The 23,218-nt window shown below is 43.2% G+C and overlaps 1 protein-coding gene across 2 annotated transcripts; it reads right to left on the minus strand.

Moving 5' to 3' along the window:
• Positions 1-435: 435 nt before the first annotated feature.
• LOC110495869 (cytochrome P450 27C1) lies at positions 436-23,026 on the minus strand. Of its 2 annotated transcripts, XM_021571365.2 has the most exons (9): positions 22,240-22,569; positions 17,610-17,800; positions 8,677-8,876; positions 8,262-8,459; positions 7,763-7,926; positions 4,885-5,051; positions 1,658-1,739; positions 1,280-1,486; positions 436-879 (listed from the first exon to the last, which is right to left on the minus strand). In XM_021571365.2, exons 1-9 carry the CDS (start codon positions 22,504-22,506, stop codon positions 763-765), a joined length of 1,593 nt encoding a protein of 530 aa, XP_021427040.2. In that variant the 5' UTR covers positions 22,507-22,569; the 3' UTR covers positions 436-762. The 2 variants fall into 2 exon arrangements, 1 of the variants encoding a protein (XP_021427040.2); XR_002469483.2 differs by lacking the exon at positions 1,658-1,739 and having other exon boundaries at positions 22,240-23,026.
• Between the last annotated feature and the right edge of the window lie 192 nt (positions 23,027-23,218).

The raw sequence follows: 23,218 nt of genomic DNA on the forward strand, positions 1-23,218 counted from the left end.
TTGGCTACTTAATAAATATGTCTAGGTTGGCTATGGGCCTATAATATAGCCCACATGTGAGATGTAAAATGTAGGCCTAATCATCCATAAAACTGCCGACAGTATTGGTGCTTATGTGGCCTGTACTGTAAAAAAAAATATGCTTCAACAAGTTACAAGTAAATGAGTTATGTTCTAAATAAATAAAATAAAAAATTAATTTGTTGAAACCAAATATGTGATTCAACGCCAACTGTTATGTTATATTATTAACAAACCTATATTTCAAGTTGCAACCTACTGTATTTAACACAACTTTAGTTAAACCTAATAAATAACATCAATACAAACTAATATTTAACGTAAATAAAAACCCATCTTTTAATCTGTGTATGGACCACAGAGTTTCCAGCACTTGTTAAATGCTAATATAGGACATAGGAAAACAATAAGTTCACATTTCATAGAGACTTTTAATGCAGTAAAAGGTTGATGGCCAATACCCTAGACAAATATTCAAAGTGTGTTAGCATCTAATTATAATGCCCTTCACACACACACACAGTGATAAATTTCTCCTCAACACCAATGTGCATTTATTAAAGTATTGTATTGTATCCGATATAGCCATCACGAGCAAACTTTATTTTTCAGCATCGCCCCCCACCCAAACTACTTCCTGCGGCTATGTTTAAGGGGATCTAGGGGACTGGAGGTTACCACATCACAGCACAACACCAGGCCCTCCTGTCAATCCCTTTCTATAACTCCCTGGCACCCTCCTCAGGCTCGGGGTAGGAAGCGCAGGTTGATGGGTTTGGACGGGATGAGCAGTGTTCTAGTCTTGGGCTCTGTGGTCGGGGCCCCGTCCTCTGGCTGGATCTCATAATGCTGCATCAGCTGTAGCGGGGCGACAAGAGTTCAAGGTCAAGGGTTTAGTGTTAATGGGCCACCTGGTTGTCTGATGTCTCTCTAGCCAGATAATCAGTTTACAACCATAAAATTAAGTATTTTATAATATCCCATGCCAAATTTTGTCAACTGGGGTAGTAAAAGCAGAATATTGCGCAGCTCATAAAAATGGGGTTCGTCACCCCTGTAGTAAGTGTTGCACACTTAAGTTCCCACACTCTCTCCGATTGCTTCTGGGGACTTAACATTAGCCAATCACCACAGATGATGGACAAAATCATCCAACAACAATCACCTTCAACCGTCTGGTAACATCATTTTGGCACTGATGGCTTTTTATTACTCAATACTTCCTTGAAAATCTCAATGAAATACTTCTCTTATTCACCCTGGAGAGGGCAAAGTACATCTCTAGCTCTGCCACTCTCTTGCCCACACAGGCTCTCACGCCCACCCCGAAGGGTATAGAGCTGTAGGGGTGGTGTTGGTACGACTCTGGGTCCCCTCGCAGCCAACGCTCAGGCCTGAAACACTCTGCATCCACAAACTCCCGCTCGTCATGACTGGCAGCATAGTGACACAGATGGAACTGGGTCTGGGAGAGGGGAATAGGAAGAAGTAGATGTATAGGAAGTAAAGAGAGTGACAGAATTTCATGGAAATTACATCACATCCTTCGGGGGATAAAAAAAAAAAAAAATCTTAAGTATTGACAAAGGTGAAAGAGAGGGGTGTTTATCTTTCTCTCGTCATCGCCTGCCCCTACCTTCTTTGGGAACCAGTAGTTGTCCACAACAACGTCATTGTCTACGGTTAGACGGCCATTCCCTGGAACTACAGGGTACATCCTGCAGAGAGAACAGCTTCAGCAACATGGGAGCCTCTGTAGGACTGCCTTAAATAATCCTTTGTGTGGCGAGGAATGTTCAGTAAGGTACTAAGGTACTTAGCATTGGTATTTAGTAAAGTTTTAATACACCTGAACACCAGAGAGAGTTGGCAATGGCAGGTTGTGATTCTGACCTAGATGCTGTTATTGAGCATTTGAATCATTAGAAAATCAAGGACACACGGGAGAAATGGCTATGACCATATAGGAAGAGGTGGAGGGGGCCAATTTCTTTCTATAAGCCTGTCATTCAGGATTTCCATACTAGCTGGTGTCAGAGGAAGGCCCTATGAATTGTCAAAGACTCCAGCCACCCAAATCATCAACTGTTCTCTCTGCTACCGCACAGCAAACGGTACCGGAGCACTAAGTCTGGGAGCAAAAGGCTCCTGAACAGCTTCTAATTAATAGTTAACCATATACAGTTGAAGTCGGAAGTTTACATACACCTTAGCCAAATACATTTAAACTCAGTTTTTCACAATTCCTGACATTTAATCAGAGTAAAAATTCTGTGTCTTAGGTCAGTTAGGATCACCACTTTATTTTAAGAATGTGAAATGTCAGAATAATAGTTATTTATTACAGCTTTTATTTCTTTCATCACATTCCCAGTGGGTCAGAAGTTTACATACACTCAATTAGTATTTGGTAGCATTGCCTTTAAATTGTTTAACTTGGGTCAAATGTTTCAGGTAGCCTTCCACAAGCTTCCCACAATAAGTTGGGTGAATTTTGGCCCATTCCTCCTGACAGAGCTGGTGTAACTGAGTCAGGTTTGTAGGCCTCCTTGCTCGCACACGCTTTTTCAGTTCTGCCCACAAATTTTCTATAGGATTGTGGTCAGGGCTTTGTGATGGTCACTCCAATACCTTGACTTTGTTGTCCTTAAGCCATTTTGCCACAACTTTGGAAGTATGCTTGGGGTCATTGTCCATTTGGAAGACCCATTTGCGACCAAGCTTTAACTTCCTGACTGATGTCTTGAGATGTTGCTTCAATATATCCACATAATTTTTCTGCCTCATGATGCCATCTATTTTGTGAAGCACCCCCACAACATGATGCCAACCCCGAGCTTCACGGGTGGGATGGTGTTCTTCGGCTTGCAAGCCTCCCCCTTTTTCCTCCAAACATAACGATGGTCAATATGGCCAAACAGTTCTATTTTTGTTTCATCAGACCAGAAGACATTTCTCCAAAAAGTACGATCTTTGTCCCCATGTGCAGTTGCAAACCGTAGTCTGGCTTTTTTATGGAGGTTTTGGAGCAGTGGCTTCTTCCTTGCTGAGTGGCCTTTCAGGTTATGTCGATATAGGACTAATTTTACTGTGGATAAAGATACTTTTGTACCTGTTTCTTCCAGCATCTTCACAAGGTCCTTTGCTGTTGTTCTGGGATTGATTTGCACTTTTCGCACCAAAGTACGTTCATCTCTAGGAGACAGAACGTGTCTCCTTCCTGAGCGGTATGACGTCTGCGTGGTCCCATGCTGTTTATACTTGCGTACTATGTTTGTACAGATGAATGTGGTACCTTCAGGTGTTTTGGTTCATCCTTGGGAGCAATTTCCAGACTAGATTTTCCATGATGTCAAGCGAAAAGGCACCGAGTTTGAAGGTAGGCCCTGAAATACATCCACAGGTACACCTCCAATTGACTCAAATGATGTCAATTAGCCTATCAGAAGCTTCTAAAGCCATGACATCATTTTCTGGAATTCTCCAAGCTGTTTAAAGGCACAGTCAACTTAGTGTATGTAAACTTCTGACCCACTGGAATTGTGATACAGTGAATGATAAGTGAAATAATCTGTCTGTAAACAATTGTTGGAAAAATGACTTGTGTCATTCACAAAGTAGATGTCCAAACTGACTTGCCAAAACGATAGTTTGTTAACAAGAAATGTGTGGAGTTTTAATGAATCCAACATATTTGTATGTAAACTTCCGACTTCAACTGTAGGTACCTGAACTATCTGCATTGACCCTTTTTACACTCTTTTTGACGCATACTTACACATACACACACTTGTTATGGGATTTTTATGAATAATGACTAAAGGATGTATACATTTAACGTAGAACTATAACTAAACAGAACACTACTGTCACTGTAATGAATGTATGCATCTTATTATAATCATAACACTGAATATAATGTGTGTGGTTTTAGTTCTGAATTAGAACAAAGACTTTCTGTTCCTTGTTAGAAACTAATGGAGTTATCGTCAGACCGGCTGGAATACTGTGTTCCTTACAGGACATTCTGTCCTCACCCAGGGAGGGGAGAGCCCTTGGGCTTGTATTATTGTTTAACAGGTGGCAGACAATGTGAGACGGCTTGTGAACTATATTGGTTAATGAACACGAGAACTAAATTCTCTTGACACACTCAACCACAGGTAACACAGGCACACATTTGCCACACACACACACATCCACACTCATCACATACGCTGCTGCTTCTGTCTATCCTATCCTGTTGCCTAGTCACTTTACCCCTACCGATATATGCATATCTACCTCAATTACCTCATACCCCTGCACATCGACTTAGTATTGATACCTCGTGTATATAGCCAAGTAAACATGACTTATTGTGTATTTATTCCTTGTGTTAATGTCTTTTATTTATTATTATTATTAAAAATATATATATTGTATTCTGCATTGTTGGGAAGGACCCGTAAGCATTTCACTGTTAGTTTACACCTGTTCTTTACAACATTTGAACACACCGTTCAGGTTATATAAGGACACTGCCGCCCCCCCCCCTTATATACACTGTCCAAAAAGCATGTCCCATACCTTGACCCTCTGCACTCACTTATCAGTCATTATCATCATCGGTATAATTAGGGAAAGGGAAATGCAAGCACACGCATGCACACAATCTCTCTTTGACCAGGCATGCTCAAAACAAGAGGCCAGTTGCAGGTCGCTGTTCTTGGTGCGCTCGCGTGTGTGTGTGTGTTCACCTCAGAACCTGGATGTGTGTGCGTGTACATGCACCCGTGCCTACGTGCGTGTGTGTGTTCACCTCAGAACCTGGATGTGTGTGCGTGTACATGCACCCGTGCCTACGTGCGTGTGTGTGTTCACCTCAGAGTCTCCTTGATGACAGCCTTCAGGTAGGGCATCCTGCTCAGGTCCTCTGATCTGGGCTGCTGTCTTCCCGGACACACAGACATGATCTCAAGGTACAGCCTGTCCTGAGACGCGGCGTCGCGAGCCAACTGGTACAATGCCCACGACAAGGTGTTGGACGTCTGAGGCGAAAGGAGAAGGACGATAGAAAGAAAGAGGGGTTTACTTAGGGTGAAGTGATATGATATATACGGAACAAAAATATAAAAAAACGCAACATGTAAAGTGTTGGTCCCATGTTTCATGACCTGAAATAAAAGATCCCAGAAATTGTCCACTCACAAAAAGCTTATTTCTCTCAAATGTTGTGCACAATTGTTAGTGAGCATTTCTCCTTTGCCGAGATAATCCATACACCTGACACGGGTGGCACATCAAGAAGCCGATTAAAGGCCTCCCGGGTGGCGCAGTGGTCTAAGGAACTGCATCGCAGTGCTAGCTGTGCCACCAGAGACTCTGGGTTCTTTTCTAAAATGTGCAGTTTTGTCACACTGCCACAGATGTCTCAATTTTTGAAGGAGCGTGCAATTGGTATGCTGATTGCAGGAATGTCCACCAGAGCTGTAGCCAGAGAATTGAATGTTCACTACTCTACCATAAGCCACCTCCAATGTTGTTTTAGAGAATTTGGCAGTATGTCCAACCGGCCTCCAAACCGCAGACCACGTGTATGGCATCGTGTGGGCGAGCGGTTTGATGATGTCGACATTGTAAACAGAATGCCCCATGGTGGCGGTGGGGTTATGGTATAGGCAGGCATAAGCTACGGACAATGAACACAATTGCATTTTAGCAATGGCAATTTGAAATCCCAGAGATACCGTGACGAGATCCTGAGGTCCATTGTCGTGCCATTCATCCGCTGCCATCACCTCATGTTTCAGCATGATAATGCACGTCCCCATATCGCAAGGATCTGTACACAATTCCCGGGAGCTGACAATGTCCCAGTTCTTCCATGGCCTGCATACTCACCAGACATGTTACCCATTGAGCATGTTTGGAATAATCTTGTTCGACGTGTACGACAGCGTGTTCCAGTTCCGCCCATATCCAGCAAATTTGCAGCCATTGAAGAGGAGTAAGATACCACAACCAACAGCCTGATCGACTCGATGTGAAAGAGATGTCGCGCTGCATGAGGCAAATGGTGGTCACACCAGATACTGACTGGTTTTCTGATACATGCCCCAGCTTTTCTCTCATTTTATTATTATTTTTACCCCAATTAGTAGTTGCAGTCTTGTCCCATCGCTGCAACTCCCATACGGACTCGGGTGAGGTGAAGGTCAAGAGCCACGCGTCCTCCGAAACACGACCCTGCCAAGCCGCACTGCTTCTTGACACACTGCTCGCTTAACCCGGAAACCAGCTGCACCAATGTGTCGGAGGAAACACCGTACAACTGGCGACCGTGTCAAGGTACATGCGCCCTCCCCTAACCCGGATGACGCTGGGACAATTATGCGTCCCCTCATGGGTCTCCCAGTCGCGGCCAGCTGCGACACAGTCCGGGATCGAACCTGGATCTGTAGTGACGCCTCAAGCCCTGCAGTGCCTTAGACCGCTGTGCCACTTGGCAGGCCCTACTTTTTCTTTTAAGGTATCTGTGACCAACAGATGCATATCTGTGTTCCCAGTCATGTGAAATCGATAGGTTAGGGCCTAATTAATACATTTCAATTGACTAATTTCCTTAAATGAACTGTAACTTAGTAAAATCTTTGAAATTGTTGCGTTTAGATTTTTGTTCAGTATACTTTATTGCCCCTGCGGGGAAATTTGACTTGGACAATTAAAATGCTGATGTTAAATTTTTTTTACAAAAATTAAGTTGAGGGAGTGGTGGAGGCTGTATCAGAGACAAGTTATCAAGTGATCATCAACATTTATTGATATCAATTCATCATTAAAGCAGCTGAGGAAATGACTTTGGAACATTAGATCCTTTCAAGTGACATCTAGTCATTGAATAAAAGTGAAAACACTGATTTCCAGTGAGCAAAACACATTTTTATCTTGATGACGTTACATAAAGGGTGGAATAAATAGAGCTCGAGGCTTGGCGTTTTACTCCGCAACAGATCCCAGATAGCAGCAAGTGGCTCTTGACAAAGACAAGCCCAGACTGCACCAGGGAATGCAGTCAGGCAGGTCCTGCTGTGTTTGTATGGTTACTGTGTGTATGTCTGTGGTTACATGCGGTTGTGTACGACTACATATTGTACCCACTAAAAAATAATAATAATTACACTGCAAATATCAACAACAATATATCAAAATATCAATATATCAAAATATCAACAAACTAAAGGAATTTATGGCCTGGGCAGAATCATGTAATCTTTTTTTTTCCTGTGGCGGGCTGGGCACACTGCGCCCAGCCCGCCACAGGAGTCGCTGGTGCGCGATGAGACAAGGACACCCCTACCGACCAAGCCCTCCCCTAACCTGGGCAACGCTAGGCCAATTCTGCGTCGCCCCACGGACCTCCCGGTCGCGGCCGGTTACGACAGAGCCTGGGCGCGAACCCAGGGACTCTGATGGCACAGCTGGCGCTGCAGTACAGCGCCCTTAACCACTGCGCCACCTGGGATCATGTAATCTTAAAGCCAAAATACACCTCATTCCCTAGGACGTGTCCAGTAGTCACAAAACAGAAGAAAACACTGAAATATAGAGTAAATAATAGCATTTTGCCAATGAGAAATTCACATGTTCATTTTCTGTTTCAAAAGTTTTGTTTACGGTGTACCCTACTGAACGTGACCCTGCTGTTGTGCATGGCACCACCCTCCTCTCTGTATGACCTCCCATGACCCTCTCCTCTCACCGTGTCCACTCCGCCCAGCAACAGCTCTGTGATGCTGATGTACACCTCTCCCAGGGTCAGTTTATCACAGGACAGCAGGTAGGTGAGGTACATCCCGTCCAACTTCTTCCCAGCAAGCACCTGAGCATCCATCTGCGCCAACTTATGGTCAATCAGACCCTGAGCTGAGGGTTTATGTAGAAATACATTCAACACACACGTTCATGCAGGGGATGCACACAAACACACACAAAATGAGTCTCAATAGTGAACATAGCTCAACAGTTAGTCTCCCTAGGCAGACGGGTTGCCTCCCACATTAACAAAGTTCCCACATAGGTCTGCGATTTCCGACACTTCTCAACGGTGCTTAGCGGCTGACGTGCAATTGACAGGGCAATAGAAACAACCATATGCTTGCATTGTGGAGGTCGAACCTACCATATCTACTTTCCACCTACACATTTAAGTCCGCTTGTCGCTCAATAGAAGGAGCCCCTGACATTATTTGCAAACATACCTACATTCACCATGTCGTCCCAGGCTTGTACAAATCGCTTCCAGAAGGGCAGGACGTTGCGTGTCCAGAGCGGGAGGAAGAGGACGGTCTCAGACAGGGTTAGCATGTCGTTGGCTGCAGCGATGAACTTCAGCGTGTCCTTAGGGATCTCCTCTTGCAGACAACCCAGCCGCGTCTCAAACAGGATGGAAGAGATCCCTGCAGGGATGGACAGAACACAGTGAACAATGAGGACTACACAGAGCTGGTGGGATTCTAGGTATCCGAGATGCCATCTCCTGCCGATGTGCCCCTGAGCAAGGCACCTAAGCTGCTCTATGGGCACTGTGGCAGACCCTGGCTTCCAACCCCACTGGGTGTGTGTGTGTTTCTGAAGGGGCATACAAAAATTGTGAATGAACCAATGGTATCACACCTTCAAAGCCAAACTTGTAGAGCTCTGCGGTGAGGTCTGGTACGGTGGTGTGGTCCTGACTGCGGAGGCGGAGCCTCTCAATACGCTGTAGCAGGTCTCCTACCACCTGGTGGATGACAGGCGCGTACGCAGACACCTCCGCTAGCTTCAGCATCTTTGGATTCAGGACACTACGGATACGGTACCACTGTAGGCCTTTACTGTAGGAGAGGAGAGAAGACAGACAGTGAATCTACAGTAGATATTCAGAATAAAGGGGTGGAGGTATATCTACAGGTCACGGCCAAAATAAAGAGAAAACTTCAGTAACGAGGGATACAAAGTATATTGAAAGCAGCTGCTTTCACACAGGTGTGGTTCCTGAGTTAATTAAGCAGGGGAACATCCCACCAAGCTTCGGGTCATGTCTAAAAATGCCCAGTTGCCTATTATTTTGGCTACCGTGGCTAGAAGAAGAGATCTCAGTGACTTTTGAAATTGAAATTCTCAATGGAGCGAAGGGGGTTTAAAGTGTGTATGTCAGTCACTAGATCTCAACCCAATTGAACACTTATGGAAGATTATAGAGCGGTGTCTGAGACAGCTCTTTCCACCACCATCAACAAAACGATTACATTCTCATGGAATAATGGTGTCAGATCCTTCCAATAGAGTTCCCAGACACTTGTAGAATCTATGCGAAGGCGCATTCAAGCTTTTCTGGCGACCAGCGGCGGCCCAATGCCCCATGTAAGACGCTATGTTGGCGTTTCCTTTATTTTGGCAGTTACCTGTAGGTTAGATGGATAATGTTGAGTTGGAGGAACTACTGAAACAAGTTTACCTGTAGGACCATGGTTTCCTCAAACCAGACAAACATTGCTTTTACCCAAGGCAATGATTTATCACCAATAACAGTCATAGTGTATCTTTGAAGCATAGGGTGTAAGCAATGTTCCCTCTATGCTACGCACCTCCTCCAGGACTGGCGAGCTGAAGAAATGCCATGCAGAGACCTAACTTTCTTGAGTTCGCCGCATTAGTTTGCACTATATAGATTAACGTTTTTTTTCTTCTGTGATCGTATCAAAATTATGAACTGGGTGGTTCGAGCCCTGAATGCGGATTTTTCTGACAGGCTGTATCTAGCCACTCCATGTTGTGTCGTGCATAAGATCATCCCTTAGCTGTGGTATATTGGCCATATACCACAACCCCGAGGTGCCTTATTGCTCAAATATACAGTGCCTTGCAAAAGTATTCACCCCCTTGGCGTTTTTCCTATTTTCTTTGGTGCACCAATTACCTTCAGAAGACACATAATTAATTAAATAAAGTCCACCTGTGTACAATCTAAGTGTCACATGATCTCAGTATGTATACACACACACACGTGTTCTGAAAGGCCCCAGCAACACCACGAAGCAAGGGGCACCACCAAGCAAGCGACACCATGAAGACCAAGGAGCTCTCCAAACAGGTCAGGGACAAAGTTGTGGAGAAGTACAGATCAGGGTTGGGTTCTAAAAAAATATCAGAAACTTTGAACATCCCACGGAGAACCATTTAAATCCATTATTTAAACAATGGAAATAATATGGCACCACAACAAACCTGCCAAGAGAGGTTATGAAGAATAGTTATGCATGCTCAAGTTCTGTTTCTTTTGTCTTATTTCTTGTTTGTTTCACAAAATATATTTTGCATCTTCAAAGTGGTGGTTGTGTAAATCAAATGATACAACCCCCCCCCAAAAAATATATATTTTAATTCCAGGTTGTAAGGCAACAAGATAGGACAAATGCCAAGGGGGGTGAGTACTCTCTTTGAAAAGCTAATCAGGTAAAAAGCTTACATCTTAATTAAAGGGGCAGTGTTGTATTTTGAGACATGCTTGAATGTCCTACCTTGTCTAATTCTCTGTATGGCAGCAATAATACATTTTATTTTGTAAAGTGGTTTCTTGCATCATACAATACCATTTACAGTCAACTATTTGGCCCATGGTGTTACAGACCAAGTAAAACATTATTAATACAAGCGTTTCATAATGTAAAAACGCTATTAAAAATCTAATGCAATATAGGCCTGCATTGAACACCACATATAAGCTACTGTCATGACGTTGCCCTCTTTGAGTACAGCGAGCACCATCCCCCACTCTCTGCTTATACAACCAGACTGCTGTGGTCAGAGGTCGTAAATTCCTGAGAAGACCTCATGGACACACAGTATTAGAGAGATGGTAAACTTTCACAGAGGACAAAGGAAATCCTTCCACCTCACAGAACTTGAGGTACGAACAAATTTCATGTTCCAGAGAAAGTGTAAAAGATCGGTGAAGAATCCAGCTACAAACTGGTGCGTTTGTCACAACTTGGGAAGCTCAAGAGAGACGGTGTGGCCACATTACCATAACGCTGTTTATATAATAGCCTCAGATATGGGGTTTACATCTAATTGTTGTATAAGATGAATGAGTGAGGATGATACTGTTTGTATAATGGTGTAATATGATTGTGGACTGTTTAATGAAGACAAATACAATTCCCTTTTGATTTGAACTAAATCAGAGGACCGCCCCTGAGCCCAGTTAGGGTCAGACATCCTGGGACAGCCCTCTTCTGCCATTCTGAATAAAACCCAACTTTGAGAAATGATCATCCATTCTAAAACGAATGGCACTTTGAACTATCCCCTCTAACCAAGAGAGAGGGAGAGAGACGGACAATTCTACAAAAGAAAGACTTTTCACCAGCGATCAAGACGACACAGTGAGCGTAAATATATATATATTGATTGCAATTGTTACCGAATGAGTGAGCGTTCATGTGTAAGTGATTAGCATTTTAATGGCTATAATTAACTCTGTAGTGACTTCTTAGTCGACCCCCCCATTTCCCCTTTGTCTAACAAGCCGCCATGCCGGTTCATTTCTGTGAATTACTTAGTTAGTAATAAATCAATGATTTAAGACAATTATAGTGAAGACTGGGTTTGTGCAGATAACCAACGTTTGGAATGAGACTAACGTGAGTTAAAATAAACAATTCATTAATTTGAAGACTAATTGATCAGATAAAATATCTGAAAAGTTATTTTAGGAAATTATAACTTTGTAATCTGAATATTTTTCCTTGGTGCCCCAATTTCATAGTTAATTATAGTTACGTGATTAATCAGTTGATCGCATAGTAACTAATTACAGAGAATCTTTTATAAAAAACTATCAGTCTTAAGTTAATGAAGTCTGGTGCCCCCTGTGAGGACTTTAAAACTAGGATGCACGTTTGGGTCATTTTGATAATATACATTTATGACGCCCCGTTGTGAGGAAAATAATATAATTAGACTTTGATAGAATTAGACTTCGCTGTGGAATTCTATATATCAATTGTGCAAACAGACTGCTTTGTATACATTCAAATTGGTTGTGTGTGTGTGTTCCCATTTGAAGAGGCTCCAGAGCGTCTCCAGTAGTGGTTTTTAGCATCAGAGCAATGAGTGATAAATTCCAGATTTAGTCCGTTAGGCCAAACGGTACTAGAGTCAGAAAGGTTAGAAATTAGAAGATATTCGTTCGGTGACCGAGCCCAAGTATTTAGTTGCCTACACCAGTGTGGACAGACTACAGGCATATCATATTATGTACCGTGTCGCTCCGGTCAACATAACGCTAGCAAAGTATGCCGAAAGGCTTAATGTGAGACATCACTAGTAAACCCACCCTTTCCATGGTGAAAGGGACCCTATTTTGTCCTTAGAACGTGATATACAGTGCCTTGCGAAAGTATTCGGCCCCCTTGAACTTTGCGACCTTTTGCCACATTTCAGGCTTCAAACATAAAGATATAAAACTGTATTTTTTTGTGAAGAATCAACAACAAGTGGGACACAATCATGAAGTGGAACGACATTTATTGGATATTTCAAACTTTTTTAACAAATCAAAAACTGAAGAATTGGGCGTGCAAAATTATTCAGCCCCTTTACTTTCAGTGCAGCAAACTCTCTCCAGAAGTTCAGTGAGGATCTCTGAATGATCCAATGTTGACCTAAATGACTAATGATGATAAATACAATCCACCTGTGTGTAATCAAGTCTCCGTATAAATGCACCTGCACTGTGATAGTCTCAGAGGTCCGTTAAAAGCGCAGAGAGCATCATGAAGAACAAGGAACACACCAGGCAGGTCCGAGATACTGTTGTGAAGAAGTTTAAAGCCGGATTTGGATAAAAAAAGATTTCCCAAGCTTTAAACATCCCAAGGAGCACTGTGCAAGCGATAATATTGAAATGGAAGGAGTATCAGACCACTGCAAATCTACCAAGACCTGGCCGTCCCTCTAAACTTTCAGCTCATACAAGGAGAAGACTGATCAGAGATGCAGCCAAGAGGCCCATGATCACTCTGGATGAACTGCAGAGATCTACAGCTGAGGTGGGAGACTCTGTCCATAGGACAACAATCAGTCGTATATTGCACAAATCTGGCCTTTATGGAAGAAAGCCATTTCTTAAAGATATCCATAAAAAGTGTTGTTTAAAGTTTGCCACAAGCCACCTGGGAGACACACCAAACATGTGGAAGAAGGTGCTCTGGTCAGATGAAACCAAAATTGAACTTTTTGGCAACAATGCAAGACGTTATGTTTGGCGTAAAAGCAACACAGCTCATCACCCTGAACACACCATCCCCACTGTCAAACATGGTGGTGGCAGCATCATGGTTTGGGCCTGCTTTTCTTCAGCAGGGACAGGGAAGATGGTTAAAATTGATGGGAAGATGGATGGAGCCAAATACAGGACCATTCTGGAAGAAAACCTGATGGAGTCTACAAAAGACCTGAGACTGGGACGGAGATTTGTCTTCCAACAAGACAATGATCCAAAACATAAAGCAAAATCTACAATGGAATGGTTCAATAATAAAAATATCCAGGTGTTAGAATGGCCAAGTCAAAGTCCTGACCTGAATCCAATCGAGAATCTGTGGAAAGAACTGAAAACTGCTGTTCACAAATGCTCTCCATCCAACCTCACTGAGCTCGAGCTGTTTTGCAAGGAGGAATGGGAAAACATTTCAGTCTCTCGATGTGCAAAACTGATAGAGACATACCCCAAGCGACTTACAGCTGTAATCGCAGCAAAAGGTGGCGCTACAAAGTATTAACTTAAGGGGGCTGAATAATTTTGCACGCCCAATTTTTCAGTTTTTGATTTGTTAAAAAAGTTTGAAATATCCAATAAATGTCGTTCCACTTCATGATTGTGTCCCACTTGTTGTTGATTCTTCACAAAAAAATAGTTTTATATCTTTATGCTTGAAGCCTGAAATGTGGCAAAAGGTCGCAAAGTTCAAGGGGGCCGAATACTTTCGCAAGGCACTGTAGCTGGCACGAGAGGCTAAGCTGAGGGAACATTTTTCACTTCCTGTGTTCCGTTTAAATTCCTCCGCCTTGCTCGACGGAAGCCCCGCCCTTTGTACTTCCGTTTGATTTCAGCATTCAGCATCACTGGTGGTGAAGAATCACAAGTACATCTCTTTAAAAAATAAAAGGGTTAGAAATCTAAACGTGGATCACGTTAAAATAATCCAGCAATCTCAATTGCTTGGGTATTATCGTCTCATTCAATTTATTTATTTAAATTGTCGGACATACCTTTCTAGGTTCTTCCAATTAAATGAGACACCTTAAACTGAGCAATAGTAACCTAGATGAACCAACTTCCCAGGTGAATTTAAAGTGTAATTCCCAGATAGCCTATACAGGTTTGATTATTCATTATCATTGATTAATTCAATTTACTTTTGCAAATTCATTCACATCCAACTTCCACAGTACTGTCCAGTACTGATGGTTCATTAACGTCTATAAATAGATTCAAATCGTCTTTGCAGCTCCCAATATATTCCAAAAACAAACTTTGGAAAATTAGGAAAAACATTTTTTTCCTTTCAAAATGTTCTAATATGTGCAAGCTATCAGAGGGGGTAGTCCCCACTCGCTATCAGAGGGGGTAGTCCCCACTCGCTATCAGAGGGGGTAGTCCCCACTCGCCCGCTAATTAGAAGACCTCCACTCGCAAATGGATTGATCTCTGACCTCAGCAGCGATACCAACCCTAATTATGCCATTAGTGGAAAAGCAGACAACAACGCTTTCCAAAATCAACCATCGGGCGCAGGCCTCGTAAAGGTTCTCTCCAGTCTAGCCCTGATGTCTTACCACCCAAGACCTGAAAATTACCTGACTACGTCAGACTCATTCTGAACGGGTTGTAATCTGCCAGGATACTTGCTTTTCTTCCCTTGACATGTGCGCTTGTGTAAGCATGAACTCACATGCACAACGGAACATCCAATTAGGATTTATGCTAGAAGGGTCCAAGCAAAATACCAGCCTTAGTAAATAAAGTTGAACATTTACTTCTAGGCCTTTGACTCTACAGCACTCACCAGTTTCTTCCCAGAAGTCCATAGGTCATCCCTGTAGACTGCCCAAAACTACTGCCTTACAGTTGTAAACTTATCATATAATTATCAACTTAGGATCATACCTAAGCAACACACCAAGTAGGAAAACCCTAGATATGGCATTAGAGACAATGCCATGATAGTCATTTTGCCAGAACATTGGACGTATACAGAATACAGTCCAATTAGATGGGTTTTTTTTTGTGTGAGAACTATATTTCGCATATCTTTTGTTTATGCTTTCATTCCTTTTCAGTTCAGTTCCTTTGACACTTCGGAAGTGATAGAGCCATAAACAAAGTCCCCATACAACCATCACTTAGTGCCACAACGCCGCTCATTGGGGAATTAATGTAATTATATATATTTCATGAGTGTGTGTGCGTTGTTAACATCTGCCGAAGTTACTGCCCAGATCTTCCAGTCTGGACGACGACCAGACGACGGGTCCGGAAAGGCGACCCCAAATCCGGACACCCACGGCCCATCCTTGTGGCGGCATGCCCCGCCGTCAGAGAGCCTACCAAGGTAAACCACCAGAGGGGGGGGGGGGGGGGGGGGACCGCAACGGCAATCACCAACCAGGACATCCCCTGGCCCTCCCTGGGGTACTTTGCAGGTTCCAGGGAACCTACTAAGGTACATCACTAGAAGGGACCGCAACGGCGATCACAAAACCGGACATCAACTGCCATCCTTGTGGTGGACTGCTCTGCTTTCAGAGAAGCCTACCAAGTTCAACCACCAGAGGGGACTGCAACGATGATCTACAAACAGGACATCACGTATTCATAATTTTATGTTGATTTGTAACTTGCAGAACAAACAAGAACCAAACCACCAGGGGGGTATGTCATGACGTTGCCCTCTTTGAGTACAGCGAGCACCATCCCCCGCTCTCTGCTTATACAACCAGACTGCTGTGGTCAGAGGTCGTAAATTCCCGAGAAGACCTCATAGACACACAGTATTAGAGAGAGGGTAAACTTTCACAGAGGGCAAAGGAAATCCTTCCACCTCACAGAACTTGAGGTACGAACACATTTCATGTTCCAGAGAAAGTGTAAAAGATCGGTGAAGAATCCAGCTACAAACTGGTGCGTTTGTCACAACTTGGGAAGCTCAAGAGAGACGGTGTGGCCACATTACCATAACACTGTTTATATAATAGCCTCAGATATGGGGTTTACATCTAATTGTTGTATAAGATGAATGAGTGAGTATGATACTGTTTGTATAATGGTGTAATATGATTGTGGACTGTTTAATGAAGAAAAATACAATTCCCTTTTGATTTGAACTAAATCAGAGGACCGCCCCTGAGCCCAGTTAGGGTCAGACATCCTGGGACAGCCCTCTTCTGCCATTCTGAATAAAACCCAACTTTCAGAAATTATCATTAGACCATGTTTTTCTCCATTAGGAGGGGGACAAAGGTTGTAGACCGAGCTTACCTCAATTACGAGATGGCTAAAGGTTGTAGAATCTTTTAACCATCCCACGTGGTTAAACTCTTAAGACTATCGATACCGACAGAATAAGAACAAGTCTTTGATATTGATTACTAGTCTGCAGCTAGGAATTTGGTATCATTGAACGTGAAGAACGACAACCGCCGAAACATCCATTCTAAAACGAATGTCACTTTTAACTATCCCCTCTAACCAAGACAGAGAGAGAGGGAGAGAGACGGACAATTCTACAAAAGAAAGACTTTTCACCAGCGATCAAGACGACACACTGAGCGTAAATATATATATATATATATATATATTGATTGCAATTGTTCCCGAATGAGTGAGCGTTCATGTGTAAAGGATTAGCATTTTAATGGTTATAATTAACTCTGTAGTGACTTCTTAGTCGACCCCCCCCATTTCCCCTTTGTCTAACTAGCCGCCATGCCGGTTCATTTCTATGAATTACTTAGTTAGTAATAAATCAATGATTTAAGACAATTGATGTATGGATGACTCATAGGAAATTATAACTTTGTAATCCGAATATTTTTCCTTGGTGCCCCGATTTCATAGTTAAATAATTACGTGATTATTCAGTTGATCGCATAGTAACTAATTACAGAGAATCTTTGATAAAAACTATCAGTCTTCAGTTAATGATAGTAAAGACATGACACTACTGTAAGCTATATCACAGAAATCAAAAGCTATTTCCACGTGAAAATGTTATGGGATTTGTTCCATTGGTTTTATTGGTACAGTAGACCTACATTACGCTCAAATAGCCACAATAGCCTATTGGCTACTGTCTAAAACTGTAATGGTACAGCCGCAGGGTTTACTGTAAACGTGCGGCGGAAGTTGCACAAAATTCTCACATGAAAGTTTCCGCTCACAAGAACTAAAATGTCCTCAGTGCCCCAACATTTTTTGAGGGAACAGTGGGTGTAAGTATTATTCCCTTTCCTACACCCAATCTAGGAATAGTCCTTGATGTGGTTCATCGGCCACTCACTCCACATGGAGTCCATAGGCCTGTCCCCTCATATCGCGGTACTCCTTCCAGTGTGGCAGCTCTGTCCGGACTGGGTAGCGGCCCTCCTGACGGATCACCTGGGATATAAGCTCTGGAGACGCCACGTTCACCACATCAAACGGGCCGAACCGCGAGCGCCAGATGGGCCCGTACAGTTTCTTGTGTTCAACCTGGGTTGGGGGAAAAGAGAAGATCTTTGATTCTGGAAATGTACACCAACTTGACCCGACTGTGGGAAGCATTGGAGTCAATATGGGCCAGCATCCTTATAGTCTATTCCCGAACAAATTGAGGCTGTTTTGAGGGAAGAAGGTGGTGGACTCAATTTTAGGAAGGTCCTCCTAATGTTTTGTTCAGTGTATATAAACTACTTATTAACCTAATTAGTCAAATCAACCATGAAGCCAGGTGCATAACTTGGGGGGGGGGGGGGTCATGATCTCACATATCAGAGCCAATTTGACCCCCTCAATAATATGCTATGATAAATTTGATGGATGTGAAATGATTTAACCACCATATATACTGGCTTTCACAGTACTACTCAATTCCAAATGTTATGATTGGATCGCCCTGCTGCCAATTATGCTTTCGGTTTGGTCCGACCCATGGTTTGTGAAGGGGTAAAAAAAGTTGTACAAGGCTTGAAAACCCTTCATTCTGTGGGCTAACGTTTAACAAATAAATAAGTACAGTTATATTTAACATGGTAAATTCATAATTGCAAATGAGAATTATAGAAAAGGATATTTTTCAAATAGAGAAGGTTTCTTATGCGAAGTGACAGCTCGCATGTGAGCCCTATTTCTCAAAATGACTGATAATTTGTAACGGTTACATTAGACTCAACTATGTAAGTTCAAGACAGCATTATGCCCTTTTGAAAGAACTGGTTTCTAGTAGGCTACACAGTTAGAGAAGGGTTGTTTCTCTGAACCTCAGGCAGCAGGCCTGTCAGAGGCAGTCTTGCCTGACTTTAGAAACTAATTTGAAGGCCAGCATTGTGGGGGGGGGGGGGGAGCACTGATGTTTATACAACCCAATAATCACCCTGAGAATACTTCCAGAACCACCTTGATCTTTTATTTCAATTAAGAATATCTACAAAATAAAATTGGCCTACCCTAGTCTTTATTGATATTGTCATGTATTGTCATGTTGTGTCTCTGTCCTTTCCTTTCACCCTGTCTCCCTCTGCTGGTCGTATTAGGTTACCTTTTCTCCCCCGCTTTCCCCCAGCTGTTCCTTGTCTCCTCCTGACTACCTCGTCACCCCGTTTCCCACCTGTTCCCTTTTTCCCTCTGATTAGTCCCCTATATCTCTCTCTGTTTTTGTTCCTGTCCTTGTCGGATTCTTGTTTGTTGTGTTTCATGCCTGAGCCAGACTATCGTCATGTTTGCTGTAACCTTGTCCTGTCCTGTCGGAATCTGCCGGTCTATCTGAGCCTACCTATGTTTGGTTATTAAAGAAGCTCTGTTTAAGTTAGTTCGCTTTTGGGTCCTCATTCACTCACCGTAACAGATATAGATACAGTACATGTGACATAGCACAGCAGTAAACTGGTCTATTTCATCATTATTATTTTCTTCTTCTTGATTTCAATAGGTAAGGGAAACCAGGTACTGTTGTTTGTGCTTTTTCTTGATGAGTATAGGGTATTCTTATACCATATTTCTGTGTAACAATAGTATACATTCATTCAATTGGTAGGGGTGAGACTGAAAAAGAGAGCACCGGTTGAGAGTGCTGCAGTTATCAATTGTGATCATGGTCACAGCTCTATTGCAAATGTATCATTCTAAACATTTTCATTGTAGACTTTTCCCTAAAATTAGATGTTGGCCTATCAGGGGGCTATAGGCTACCTGCATGCAACTCAGCAAACCATGTCAAAATTGAATTGCAATTATAAACCCAGATTTTAGTCAGTAGCCTATGCCTATTGAAATAAGTAAATCTCGCAAATAGGCCATTTATAACAGTTTTTAGTCTTTACATCTGCCACAAAATAACGTCAGACCGTGTACCACGGGAATGACCCAAAAATATACACTGCTCAAAAAAATAAAGGGAACACTAAAATAACACATCCTAGATCTGAATGAATGAAATATTCTTATTAAATACTTTTTTCTTTACATAGTTGAATGTGCTGACAAAATCACAAAAATTATCAATGGAAATCAAATTTATCAACCCATGGAGGTCTGGATTTGGAGTCACACTCAAAATTAAAGTGGAAAACCACACTACAGGCTGATCCAACTTTGATGTAATGTCCTTAAAACAAGAGGCTCAGTAGTGTGTGTTTCCTCCACTTGCCTGTATGACCTCCCAAAAACGCCTGGGCATGCTCCTGATGAGGTGGCGGATGGTCTCCTGAGGGATCTCCTCCCAGACCTGGACTAAAGCATCCGCCAACTCCTGGACAGTCTGTGGTGCAACGTGGCGTTGGTGGATGGAGCGAGACATGATATCCCAGATGTGCTCAATTGGATTCAGGTTTGGGGAACGGGCGGGCCAGTCCATAGCATCAATGCCTTCCTCTTGCAGGAACTGCTGACACACGCCAGCCACATGAGGTCTAGCATTGTCTTGCATTTGGAGGAATCCAGGGCCAATCGCACCAGCATATGGTCTCACAAGGGGTCTGAGGATCTCATCTCGGTACCTAATGGCAGTCAGGCTACCTCTGGTGAGCACATGGGGGGCTGTGCGGCCCCCCAAAGAAATGCCACCCCACACCATGACTGACCCACCGCCAAACCGGTCATGCTGGAGGATGTTGCAGAGAGCAGAACGTTCTCCACGGCGTCTCCAGACTCTGTCACGTCTGTCACGTGCTCAGTGTGAACCTGCTTTCATCTGTGAAGAGCACAGGGCGCCAGTGGCGAATTTGCCAATCGTGGTGTTCTCTGGCAAATGCCAAATGTCCTGCACGGTGTTGGGCTGTAAGCACAACCCCCACCTGTGGACATCGGGCCCTCATACCACCCTCATGGAGTCTGTTTATGACCTTTTGAGCAGACACATGCACATTTGTGGCCTGCTGGAGGTCATTTTGCAGGGCTCTGGCAGTGCTCCTCCTTGCACAAAGGCGGAGGTAGCAGTCCTGCTGCTGGGTTGTTGCCCTCCTACGGCCTCCTCCATGTCTCCTGATGTACTGGCCTGTCTCCTGGTAGCGCCTCCATGCTCTGGACACTACGCTGACAGACACAGCAAAGCTTCTTGCCACAGCTCGCATTGATGTGCCATCCTGGATGAGCTGCACTACCTGAGCCACTTGTGTGGGTTGTAGACTCCGTCTCATGCTACCACTAGAGTGAAAGCACCGCCAGCATTCAAAAGTGACCAAAACATCAGCCAGGAAGCATAGGAACTGAGAAGTGGTCTGTGGTCCCCACCTGCAGAACCACTCCTTTATTGGGGGTGTCTTGCTAAATGCCTATAATTTCCACCTGTTGTCTATTCCATTTGCACAACAGCATGTGAAATCTATTGTCAATCAGTGTTGCTTCCTAAGTGGACAGTTTGATTTCACAGAAGTGTGATTGACTTTGAGTTACATTGTGTTGTTTAAGTGTTCCCTTTATTTTTTTGAGCAGTGTATAATTCATTATAAGTGTTCTAATTACGTTGGTAACCAGTTTATAATTGCAATAAGGTACCTCTGGGTTTTGTGGTATATACACCACACCTCAGGCTTTGTGTGAGGTTCTGTGTTATACACTATAGCCCTTACCATATCATATGTGATGGAATATTATTTGCTGTTGGCTTGTGTGGGTATATGTGTTATGCAACATAGCTGACTTGAGACATTGTTAACAGTTTTAGGGCCATGGGCTTTTCTCGTGATGGAAAAATACAGAATAACATGAAGACAGGAACTGTGCAATGAGTTGGAGGGGCACATTCAGAACTTAGTGTTGCGAGAACAAACGGTATTTTGTTAGATAACAGGAGCCAGGTGCCTGATAACTGTATATTCTACACAACTACAAGGACTGACCGCTGGAGCGCCCGGGGGCTGGGACCAGCTCTGTGCCAACAATCAACGATAGGCTGGGTGAGTCTAAACCACGCCCAGTCTCTACTCTGACAGGCCGGCTCAGAAGCAGGAACTACTTCTGTCAAGAGTATATTATAATATCGTTGTCAGGAACAAGTCAGTTCTCTATTTGCCATGCAAGGTGAGAAAGAGAGCCCATATATAAGAAAATTGCATTTACCACTTATTACTTAGCTAATAAAAAATACATAGCATAAAATCGGTGACCCAGTGTCATACTTAACCTGATACCAGATTCGATCAGCGCAACCCTTTACATTTTTTTAATCATAGCTGTCATCAAAACAAGTTACATCGACATTCATTGATGGGAAATGATCTGGATAGTTTAATAAGTGACTTAACTTTTCTCTTGCGAAATATTCTTAAAATTCACATTCATTATAATTGTGATGGAAAATCGAATTTAGCTTCTTAGTCTACATCGTTAAAAATGACGTCGATATTCCTTAATTCGCTCGATAACGTGCACTCACTACACGTAGGCAGTTAGCCATACACAAGGAATTAAGCGAGGCACTGTGGGATTCATTTTACCTGCATCGCATGGCTCTTATCTGCATATCCCTTCACGAACAGCCAATACACCGTCGTGGCCAAACTAGGTCCACGTAGATCGTCTATTGTTTTGTACTTCCCCGGAGTTGTTTCTATCGTTGTCAGCCAATTTTGTCCTACATGTCTGCTGGCTCCGGATTTGAACCTCCGACCACCAGACACAAAGCCGTCCAGCGCCACTGACAGTGTCTGGCGGTGGTGAACTGTGAGTTGGAGCGTCCTGGTCACCGCAGAAAGGCTACACATGTTGAGTGGAGCGCGTAAAGGCGCAATCTGCCACCTGTGGCTTTTTAGTACAGTTTGCCCTGTGGCATATTAGGACTCGCCCATAAATTTCACATTTCAACATCACATGCACAAACATAGTGAAATGCCTTTATTGCAAGCTCTAACGACAACAATGCAGTTATCAAGAACTATGTAATACTAAAAATAAGGTAGAATCAAAACACGAGATATTAAAAGAACACGATAAAACAAGCATACTACAATATATGCAGGTTCAGTTCCAGTACCATATTTACTAATGTGTAGGGATATTGGCCCTATAGAGCTACTAGGCGTCAGGATATATGATAAACAGAGTAGCAGCAGGGTATATGATGATGTGAGTGGGGGTGTGAGTCAGTATAAATGTATGTGCATGTGTGTTTGTGAGCAAATGATGGAGTGAGTGCTTGTGTGCAGTAATGTGCATAGAGAGAGTGCGAAGAATAAAATACAAAAAGGTCAACTCAGTCCATGTAGCCATTTTGTTAGCAATCTTATGGCATGGGAATAGAAGCTGTTCAGGAGCCAGTTGGTGTCAGACTTTATGCACTGGTACCGCTTGCCGTGTGGCAGCACGGCAAATATTCTATGGCTTGGGTGGTTAGAGTCTTTAATGATTTTCCGGGCCTTCCTTTCACACCGCCTGATATAGAGGTCCTGGATGGCAGGGAGCTCAGCCCCAGTGATG

The sequence above is a fragment of the Oncorhynchus mykiss genome, chromosome 18 (genome assembly GCF_013265735.2).
Source record: "Oncorhynchus mykiss isolate Arlee chromosome 18, USDA_OmykA_1.1, whole genome shotgun sequence".
NCBI classification, from domain to species: domain Eukaryota; kingdom Metazoa; phylum Chordata; class Actinopteri; order Salmoniformes; family Salmonidae; genus Oncorhynchus; species Oncorhynchus mykiss.